This window comes from Erythranthe guttata, chromosome 8, assembly GCF_056151865.1.
Source record: "Erythranthe guttata isolate IM_541 chromosome 8, IM_541, whole genome shotgun sequence".
NCBI lineage: Eukaryota > Viridiplantae > Streptophyta > Magnoliopsida > Lamiales > Phrymaceae > Erythranthe > Erythranthe guttata.
This window is the reverse complement of record NC_142540.1, coordinates 8425200-8436684: the sequence shown is the minus strand read 5'-3', so window position 1 is coordinate 8436684 and position 11485 is coordinate 8425200. Positions and strand designations below refer to the sequence as shown.

Here is an 11485-nt window from a genome sequence, read left to right as displayed (position 1 = left end):
TCCTATTAATGTACACTGTAAATCTGAACTAGTTTTGCAAGTCCTCGTGGATGTAGGGTACGTTTGTATCCGAACCACATTAAATTCTTGTGTTCTTTATTATGCTTTTAGTAGGTTTATTACTGTGACAACACAAGAATTCTGTTACGACACCTAAAGTCGTAACACGTAGTCCGTCTCAACAGAAGAGTAGATATTGATAGGCATTCAAAATTCAACACGTATTTTCCTCTTCTTTTAATACTGTTAATATCCAATTGTATTAATTAAATATAATCGTGGTAATATTTTTTTTTATTGTACTTTAAAACGCTAATTATATTTTAAAATAGGAGATATATTCAAAAGAGTTTACACACTGATCTTTTTTTTTTCCATCTTTTATTTACTTTACTCGGATATGCCGATTGTCTTCAACCGATCGCATATACGGGTTTCTACAATTTTTGTACTTTGGTTATAGAAATTTCTATGCGGTATATATATGTATGTTGTCTATCAATTTTGAGATTTTAAATTTGGATCAGGTAGTGGTAGATTTCACGAATAAGTACATACCATCATGCCGTGTTATTGATCCTAAGATTGCCAAGAAGAACGCAGACCGTGAACGCAGACCGTGTTGTATTCCTCAAGGTGGATATTTACGACCTTAAGGTATTATGATACTCTTGCTAACTTTAAGATTTTCTTTGAAAATAAAAAAAGAAATAAAAAGTCAGTAGAATAATTAGAACTAGATTTTGTTTTGTTAAATTCATGTCGTTGTTTGTAGAGTGTTGCTAAGGGATTCAATGTGGATGTTGAGCCTACCTTTGTGTTGTTGAAAGATGGAGTTGAATTGAACAGGCGTCCGGGTTTTCACAAGTAAATCTACAAGCTTTGATAAATGACGCCGTAATTCACGAAGTCGCGGACTAAGTTGTTTTTTTTTTTTTTTTTTTTTTTTGAGTAAATTATTTATTTGAAACTAATATTACTGTGTTAATAGTTAGTAGGCTCAACTTTATTGTAAGACAGTATTTTCAAGATTGAAGATATCTCAAGGTTTCCACTATTCCATGCAATTGTATTCCATTTTAGCTAGTAAGTTTTTCTAATTTAGTTTTATTTTTTAATCGTAGTTACTGATCTCCTAATTCATTTCCGAGTAATTCCAACCAATGTTGTTAGAATCGGACTGGACGAGCCGGTTCGACGGATCTGACCGCCACCCGCGATGAAAGCGGTCCGATCTAACAACTAAAACCGGGCAAATAAAAAATCCGGGTTAAATGTCAAAAATCCGGTCCGACCCACTGAAACCGGTCAATGACCCGGGTTTCATACAAAATGTTGAGTCGGAGGCTGTTGGTGGCGGAACTCGTCGGGGATGGCCCGATCTGGGTGGAATAGGCCGTGGGCTGCCGGAATTTGACGGATCCGGCCGTGGATTGCCGGAATCCGACGGGTTTGGTGGTTGCCGAACAAATGTGTGGCTAGATACGGAGGGAGAAAAAATGTAGAAAAGGAAGAGAGAGAGAGGTGCTGAATTTTCTCGTGACAGAAAAGAGATGAAGATGATGGGAAGGAGGAGGCGGCACTGACAAGAGAAAAAAATGGGCACTGACAAGAGAAAAAAAATGTTGAGAGAAAAGAGAAAGAAGAAAAAGAGGGCATAAAAAATATATATAAAAAATGGGTGTGGTGAATAATAATGAATGTAAGAGGCTATAAAAAAATAATAAAGGGGAAGAAAGTGTGAAAAATAAAAAAATGTATAGAAATTATAATTTAAAATATTAAAAATAATAAAATAATTAAAAATTTAAAAAAGTAAAAAAAGCCGGGTTGAATCCGCTTGAACCGATCCAACCATGACCCGAATGGTTATTCGGTTTTCTGTCCAATCCGGTTATGATAACATAATTCCAACCTATGACCAAATAGTTTGGTTCTAGATGGAAGATGTTTATCAACAAATTCCTTTGTCTTGGCTACCATTTTAACTAGTAAAATTATATGAAATTAGCCCTAAATTAATTGAATTGTAAAATGCTCCAGATATGTACCATTCATATACAAATAGATACACACATACCCATATTCGTGTGGATTATTTTTATGCTATACCCGGTGTAACCTTGGTGTAAGGTTACACCGAGTGAATTTTTATCGTTGATCTACACACACCAATGTGGACGCGTGCGTGTTGTGTGCTTATGAATGGTAAAGATCTACCCACCCGGTGTATCATAGTATAAACCTATTGGTGTGTTGAAGATCAACAGTAAAAAAATCACCCAATGTAACCTTCACCAAGTATAGCATATGAACTGTTTCGACACTATTTAATGAGGCATCATCAATAAACTTATGGTTAGCTACTTACTCTATCTAAATATATCTAGAAAAATTCTTTTACAAGAAAGTCCAGAGATGTGTAAAACCTAAAATAACCCTCTCAAATTTTAACAATATTGCAATTTCATCAATTCAACCCCAATTTCATATATTATTCAATTTTCACTCCTAACTCAATTCCAACTCCAATTTTGATAGTCGTTGTTGTTCACCACCGATCTCCTACATGGGTTTTCTTCTTTTTTTTTTTTGTCGGATTTTTATTCCGCCTAAGCAGACGACCAACGCTCAACGTCAGTCTCCCACGACCTAGTTTTCTTTTAATTTTTTTGACATTTTTCCTTTTTTTTTCCTGCGCACCGGCTGTCAACCACTGTTTTCAATAATGTTGACTTTTTTTCTTTGTAATCAATTTTTTTTCCAGAATATTTTCTACCTTATAAACAATTTTATTATTGTGGTTGACATTAATATTAACTATATTCTTATTGAACACGATAATATAGACAATAATATTTTTGTATAATTATTTAGCACATTAATATGAATAAAAAAGTCACTATGTTACATAATAAATTATTGTGTAAAATAATAATATTATTATATTGACCGCTCATCAAAGAAAAACATAATAAAAAGTCAAAAACATTAATATTGCTATGGTTGACAGTAATATTGTCAGTAATAATACTGTCAAAGAACATCAATATTATTGTCAACCACATTAATGTTACAATACTAGACAATAAAACCTCGTTTGGTAGGGGAAATTAGCCATTAAGTAAATAGATTTTATTTGATGTTTGGTGTCCCCAATAACTTATCGGGTTGACCCGCAAATATTATGTTATGATGATTGATCTTGCGTTATCTTACCTTTTAGATGGTTTTTTTTATTGGATGTCTCGAGATCCAATAAAATAATTGGGTTTTCATTAGATTATCTCTTATCTTGACTAATCTTATCTTGCCAACCAAATGATTACTATCAACCACAATAATATTATTATGTTGACAATGAGCAAATTTTTCAACACACCACCATATGGTCAAATTAAGAAAATCCCCATCATGTTTGAGTAATTACAGTCACCCCCTTCAATTATGTATTATTACGAAAAGAGCCATCCAGAGGTAAATTTATGGATGTTGTAAAACCGAACCGAAATTTCGGTATGCCAACATTTCATACCGTTTAGCGAGTAAATATACGATTTGGTTCCGTAAATATTCGAATTACACAAATTTTATGTAAAAATACTTAAAAGGAGGGGTGGCTGTAATTACCTAAACAAGAGGGGTTTTTTCGTAATTTGATCATATCTCAAGAGGTTTGCCGTAATTTGCCCATTGTTTAATGAGGAAATAGTTATAAAGAGGTGATGTGCAAAATATCAAAGCTAATGTACAGCCAAAATTGGAATCATCATTTTTGTATAATAACTTAGGAAAAACATTTACTACCTTTATACTCAAATCTCATATATAAATCAAAATATTTATTGTTCAAAACGTTCCAAATTTTTTATGTATTTTATTTAATTAAAATATGCATGTAATTAAGTGTATAGTAACTTTTTTTGGTAAGACAACAAAGTCAAGTCAAAGTGGTGACCACAATATGATTCATGTTATTAATTCATTCCCTTTTACAAATAATCATATATACTATATAGTTAATTTGGACCAAAAAATAGAAATCATATAAACTTCAATAAAAAATCCTGAAAACATGTTAATAATCCATTAAGTAATGACTTGTGAAATGTTGACTTATATAACAATTAAATATATACTACATAAATCTTGGTATATGCATCCAACGCCTCATAAACTTACTAAATATGCTAGAATCCGTTTGTTGATGATATTCAACATATTTAAGAATCAAATAATTTGATAACTGAAATCAAATTAATTACACAAAGAAATGATGGCCAACGCTCGTTTCTTTCAAGATTTTTTGAGACTATAAATAGTCCATAAATCATTGTCAACCCAAATACAAAATATACATTTAACAATAAATAAATAAATTATCAAGAAAAAAAAACACAATATGATGGGGAAAAAAATGAGACTAGTAGTTTCAATGGTGATGGTTTTAATGATTTGTATCGCAGATGTAACACCGGCACGCGAAACTCATCAAGATTCCGTAGAAGGTTTTATCATATGTATGAATGAATGCTTGAAATTGTGCAATGACTCCGTTATGGGTCAGTGTATTCGAGCTTGTTACGACTTATGTAAAAATTCGCCTTTCGAAGCCAACGGCGCTTTCGCCCCAGCCTCTCCCCCTGCCTCTCATGGTGGAAGAATATGATCGATGACTTATAAACTTCGACGACGAACAACTAGAACAACTAATTTGCTTTCCACATTCAATATTATTTAGTCTTTTTGATTGAATAGTTGCTTTCTTGAAGTCTTTTATTACTGTTTTTTTTTTAGTGAACTGTCAATTTATATATATATATATATATATATATATATATATATATATATATATATATATATATATATATATATATATATATATAATTTAAAATTTGAAAATAAAAAATCAAATCTGTAAGAATTCGGAATGAAAAATATTACTACTTTTAAAATCCGAAATTTTCGAATCAATATCGACGAAATGAAAAAAAAACATTTTGAATTCACCCTTAAACAAAATGTATATGAAAATAAACATCACATGTTATGAATTCCTTTAAGCATAAAAACATAAATTCCAACAAAACAAGAGAGTAGGTAAAGGCAATATAGCATTGAATAGAAAATAGGGTTTCTTCAATACACAATGGACAAAAGAGAGGACTCCAGCTACTCTACCTTACCAAACCTAATAATAATCAGCAAAAGCATAAAATAAAAACAAGAAAATGGTCTGTCCTTATATAGAAACAAGGGTTGAGAGCAGGTGCACTGGGACATGTAAAACGCACGAGTCCCATACACAGTCAGCACCAAAACGAAGGCGTTTTATTAAGCCAAATGATAATTCAAAAAGCACATTTTAAAAGAGTGGCGATAACGTTTCTTCAAGTGGGACGACGTCGTACTGAGGGAACTTTGAATTTCGGTTAAGTTCGTACATTACCCTCCCCTTCAAGAAGCCATGACTCATGGCTTAAAATCTGGAAACTTGACCTCCATCTCTGCAGCAACCTCCCACGTTGCTTTCTCCTTAGGTAGGTGCGCCCACTGTACTAACCACTGCACTTGAGCCGTAGTGTTGTTCTTCACCATCCTTCGTTCCAGCACATAAACATGAACTAATAAGAATTGGTTAAGCTCATCCAGTAGAGGAAGAGTGGCAACCACCCTAGTCACCTTCCCCACATGTTTCTTCAACTGTGAAACATGAAAAACTGGGTGCACTTTAGCTTCTTGAGGCAATTGTAGTTCATAAGCTACAACTCCAACTCTTTTGATGACCTTAAAAGGACCACAATACTTAGGAGTTAATTTCCATACCTCACTCCTCCTCAAGCTCAACTGCTTATATGGTTTAAGCTTCAAGTATACCCAGTCTTCTTCCATAAACTCCCTCTCACTTCTGTTTTGGTCCGCATAATACTTCATTTTTGCTTGAGCCTCCCCCAACATCTCTTTCAATCTTTGAGGAATGGCTTGATAGTCCTTGACCCAAGCTTCTACACTCCTGTCTTGTGCAACAAATGTGGACTATACCCCACTTGAGGAGGGTTGTACCCATACAATGCCTAAAAGGGAATCATCTTTATAGTGGAGTGATGAGAGGTATTGTACCACCACTCAGCTAATGGCGCTCAAATGCTCCATTTCTTAGGCATTTGCCCACACATGCACCTTAGGTAAGATTCAAGGCATTGGTTAACTCTCTCTGTTTGCCCATCAGTTTGAGGATGATGGGCAGTGCTGAGCTGGTGCTGCACTCCTAAAGCTTGCATTAACTCTCTCCAAAACTGGCTGGTGAAGAGAGTGTCCCTATCAGATTGAGCTTATTGCAAACACCTCCCCTGTGTAATCTCTAATTGGCAAATACTCCCCTTTCAAAAAAAAAAAAAAACTCACCAACGCCCCCATGTAGGGTATTTTACTATTTTACTATTTGCTGAAAAATCCCGTAGGGTATTTTTGTCATTTCGCTGTTAGTCAATGCCAAAAAACCCAAATGGTGTTGTGAGTTTTGGATTTGATTACACAAGGGGGCGTTGGTGAGTTTTTTTTTTTTTTTGACAGAGGGGGTATTTGCCAATTAGAGATTACACAGGAGAGGTATTTGCAATTAGCTCCTATCAGAAATGATGAAGCTAGGGAGTCCATGCAACCTATACACTTCATCCACAAATATTTGAGCAAGCTGTGAAGCACTCATAGGGCTACTGAGTGCTATGAAATTTCCATATTTTGTAAACCTGTGCACCACTACCCAAATGGTTTCCTTCACTTGAGACTTGGGCAACTTGACAATGAACTCCATGGTTATGCTTGACCATGCCTGCTCAGATACTGGTAATAGTTGCAATAACCCTGGCAACTTAACATTCTCATGCTTGCTAAGTTGGCATATATCACACTTCCTCACCCATTCTTTCACTTGATTCCTCAATCCAGGCCATAAAAAGATAGATTGAATCCTTTGGTAAGTGTTTTGAATCCCAGAATGCCCTCTTATCTGAGAACCATGCATGTGCTCAATCAACCTATGTTTAGTCTCTCCAGCATTTCCCACATAAACTCTACCATTGTACTTGATAATCCCGTCAAGATACTGGTAAAAATCCATATCCATTAGCCTCAGAGTAAAATTGCTAATAATTTCCTTAGCTTCTGCATCCCATTCATAACTATGAACCACTTCTTGGATCCACATAGGTTGTATGACAGTAATTTGAGACAATTCTCCAGTCTTCTCTCTTCTAGAAAGTGCATCTGCTGCACTATTTTCAATTCTTTTCTTATACTCAATGGTATAATTGAACCCTAACAACTTGGCAGGATACTTGTGCTGCAGTGGAGTGGACAATTTTTGCTCCAAAAGGTACTTCAAGCTCTTTTAGTCAGTCCTTATCACAAATGATCCACAAATTAAGTATGTTTTCCACTTCTAGACTGCAAGAAGAATAGCCAGAAACTCATTCTCATAAATAGAGAGTCATAGACTCTTTGGTCCCAAGGCTTTGCTCAGAAAAGCTATGGGGTGTGCTTGCTGCATCAGTACTACTCTAATCCCATAGTATGAGGCATCAGTCTCAACTATGAACTTCTCTTGAAAATTGGGTAATTGCAAGACTGGTGTGGTAGTCATTGCCTCTTTCAATTTTTCAAAAGCCTTCAGAGCCTCTTCGTTCCATGCAAACTTCCTTTTTTTTAATTGTTGAGTTTAGAGGTTTGGCCATCTTTCCATACCCTCTCACAAATTTCCTGTAATAACCAGTCAGCCCAAGGAATCCTCTTAATGCCTTGACTATCTTTGGTGCTAGCCATTCTACCACACTCTGGATCTTCCCATGATCAAATCCCACTCCTTCATGACTGATAACGTGCCCCAAATACTCCACCTTATGCTGCACAAAGATGCACTTGGACCTCTTGGCAAATAACTTGTGATTTCTTAACAACTCCATTGTCTTCCTCAAATGTTCAGTGTGCAATTCTTCACTCTTACTGTAAATGAGGATGTCATCAAATAACACTAGCACAAACTCTCTTAGATACTCTCTGAATACATCATTTATAATTGCTTGAAATGTGGCTGGTGCATTAGTTAATCCAAAAGGCATCACATTGAACTCATAATGTCCAGAAGTGGCCACAAAGGCACTCTTCTCAATATCTTCCTCTTTCATTCTTGTTTGGTAATATTCAGTTCTCAAATCTACTTTGGAGAATATTTTGGCACCCCTTAATTCATCCAGAAGATTATCAATTAAGAGTATTGGATATCCATCCTTAATAGTCATTGCATTCAACCTTCTATAGTCAACACATAACCTCCAAGTTCCATCCTTCTTTTTGACTAATAGGACAAGTGAAGCAAATGGACAACAACTGTCTTATATAATTTCAGTACTGAGCATCTCTTTGATCATTTCTTCAATCTCTTTTCTTTGCATGTAAGGGTACCTATATAGCTGAGATTTGAAAGGTTGAGTGCCTTCCTTCAAAGGAATGGCATGCTCAGTTTTTCTACTAGGTGATAATTCAGTAGGGTTCTTGAAAACATCCATATACTGGTTAATCACCTCTTCCACTCTCCTTGGTATCTGTTCCCCACTTGCTATGTTCTCTCTGGTAGTTAACATGAATAGACAACCCATGTTAATACTACAACTATCCAACATTCCATGCAACTCTTTCTCATTGATCATAAAGAACTGTGGCTCATCATTTACTCCACTGAGTACAATCTCCTTCCCTCTTTCCCTTAAGGTGATACAATTATGGTTATGATAAAAAACCACTGGCCCAAACTTTTTCATAAAGTCCACCCCCAATACTACATCACAGCCTCCCAGCTCCAATAGTGTTAAGCTCATGTAGAAATGATAATTTCCCATTTCCCACTGGAAGTCAGGACACATTGAATCACAATACACTTGTTGTTCCCCTGCCACAGTCACTTCCATCTTCCTTGTACATACTTTATCACATTTCAATCTGGTGGCAGATTGTGGATCAAGGAAACTGTGGGAAGCTCCAGTATCAATCAATATGGTGATAGATTTTTCTCTAAATTTGCCAAATACCTTGAGTGTAGTGTGAGAGATCTGCCCAACCATAGCATTGAATGAAATTTGCATGATTTCTTCCATGTCTCCTTCTACTGCCTGTCCTCATTTCACTATTTCCTCTCCTGTCAATGGAATGCATTCAATGTTGAACAACCTTTTGCATTTATGCCCTGGGCCATACTTCTCCTCACATTTCTAACACAATCATCTTTTCCTTCTCTCCTCCATCTCAGGTCTAGTAAGCCTCCTAGTTTCATGAGGTCTCTTATCAGGATATTATATTCTCAATGGTTTTTCTTGGTTAACCACTTTGGGATTTCTCATGATTTGATTGCTTGCCTTCACTGAGTTTTTTATCTCCGTTTTCAATTGATATAGACACCATTCTTGCAATTTGGATTGCTGTATAGCACATGCTAGAACAACAGGCCTCATCATCTTCACCATATTCTTCACCTCTCCCTGAGTCCTTCCACGAAACACTCAACATAGTATCCTTCAGGAAGGATAGGGTATTTTCTAGACACAAACACCTTAAGGTGCTCAAATTTCAGCCTATAATCTTCCACAGTAGTGGTTTGGTGGAGTCTGTTGAAATCAGCCAACAGACTCACTCCTTTTTCTTCCATGAACCTCTCCAAAATCATATTGGAGAAAACCTCCCACTCTACCCTCTCCATTCTTTCAATGTAATCTGAAAATCAATCCTCAGCTTTCACTTCCAAATACACAGATGCAAGCTTAACCTTCTCATGCTTAGACTATCTATGGCACCTTCTCAGCCAAGTTCTTGGCATATTGCCATCAAACCTAGGAAAATATATCTTAATATCACTTCTCCCCATGTTTCTTAGAAAAGTGTTAGGATTACCTTGTTCTTCATACATATTTCCTCTTCTTGGAGATAAGACCTCAGTATTTATGTGAGGTGGATCTGAGGTGTTGCCTGTTTGTGTCGGAGTTTTTCCTCTATCTCCTCCTATAGATCTGATTATCTCTCCCATCATTCTATTCATCTCGTCCATTCTCTGATTGCTCTCTACTTTGTTTCTTGAAATCTGAGCTTGTAGAACATATAGCTCTCATTGGATCTTGTCATTGAAAGCTAGCTGTTCTTCTACAAAAATCTCAGCCTCAGTTCTGGTGTTTTCTCCTCCAGTTGTACGAACATGGCTTCTCGTCATCATCAATGGTCTGGCGTGGTTTAGACAGGAAAGCCTTGCCCTGGATACCAAATGTTATGAATATCTTTAAGCATAAAAACATAAATTCCAACAAAACAAGAGAGTAGGTAAAGGCAGTGTAGTATTGAATACAAATTAGGGTTTCTTCAATACACAATGGACAAAAAAGAGGACTCCAGCTACTCTACCTTATCTAACCTAATAATAATGAGCAAAAGCACAAAATAAAAACAAGAAAATGGTGTGCCCTTATATAGAAACAAGGGCTGAAACAACTGAAGAGAGCAGATCCACTGGGACATGCAAAACGCATCAGTCCCATGCATAGTCAACACCAAAACGACGACGTTTTATTAAGCCAAATGATAATTCAAAAAATGCGTTTTAAAAGAGTGGCGATAACTTTTCTTCGTACTGAGGGAAATTTGAATTTCGCTTAAGTTCGTTGCATCATATCAATTATCATTATCATTATCATTATCATTATCGTCACCATACTTCTATATCTCATACATCCAATCAATTTTAAACTTTATGTATATATTGAATATGTATTATTTTTTTCAATAAATCGTTATCTCATATGTCCGAATTCTGATAAATTCGACTATGTGGATGCCTTTTGTCCCTCTAGAAAATGGAACCTAGAGGGGAATTCATCGATCGTACCGTATCGAATTGAAAATTCAATCTAGTATTGGTTAATTTTGTTTCCTAGAAATTCGATATTCGATACGGTTTATGGTAAAGATGTCTGGTAATTTTTCATTCTACAATAGATGATGAGGTAATGTTTCGGTCGAGTACAATACGCAACCAATTCATTTGTTTGTGCGTCTACTTTTCCTTTTTTTGGTCGGGTGGGCGAGGGGAGACTGAAGAATATATCGGTTTTATCGTATAAAAAAACTAAAGTCAAACAAAAAAAAAATGGTACAAAACCGAACTAAACTATTGTTATTAAGTAATCTGCACAAACGTTTTCGAACCGAAGTTTGGTGAAAATTTTGGTGAAAATTTTGTCTTTATCAGAGACAATATGTAAGTAGGCAATCCATGGAGTTTTTAAATGGTGTCAATGAAGATTTGAGCTAATGAGGAAGCACTGAATGGATTTTTGAGGGCAATAAAATGGCCATATTTTTTTGAAACGATCCACAATCACCCAAATGGCCTCTTTGCCCTTGGAGAGAAGAAGCTGGTCAATGAAGTCCATGGTGATGTAGGACCATG

General features: G+C 35.7%; 2 protein-coding genes across 2 annotated transcripts; both read right to left on the bottom strand.

The window, feature by feature from the left end:
* Window positions 1-5472: 5472 nt before the first annotated feature.
* Window positions 5473-5958, bottom strand: LOC105951142 (uncharacterized). The gene has a single exon (XM_088821216.1). The coding sequence runs from the start codon at window positions 5956-5958 to the stop codon at window positions 5473-5475; it is 486 nt and encodes a 161-aa protein (XP_088677342.1).
* A 2432-nt stretch (window positions 5959-8390) lies between these two features.
* Window positions 8391-9149, bottom strand: LOC148768452 (uncharacterized). The gene has a single exon (XM_088821215.1). It carries the CDS (start codon window positions 9147-9149, stop codon window positions 8391-8393), a length of 759 nt encoding a protein of 252 aa, XP_088677341.1.
* Between the last annotated feature and the right edge of the window lie 2336 nt (window positions 9150-11485).

Excerpts from the sequence above, each read along its gene's own strand:
- LOC105951142 (XM_088821216.1), bottom strand. The coding sequence starts at position 5,958 with ATGTTGGGGGAGGCTCAAGCAAAAATGAAGTATTATGCGGACCAAAAC.
- LOC148768452 (XM_088821215.1), bottom strand. The coding sequence starts at position 9,149 with ATGGAAGAAATCATGCAAATTTCATTCAATGCTATGGTTGGGCAGATC.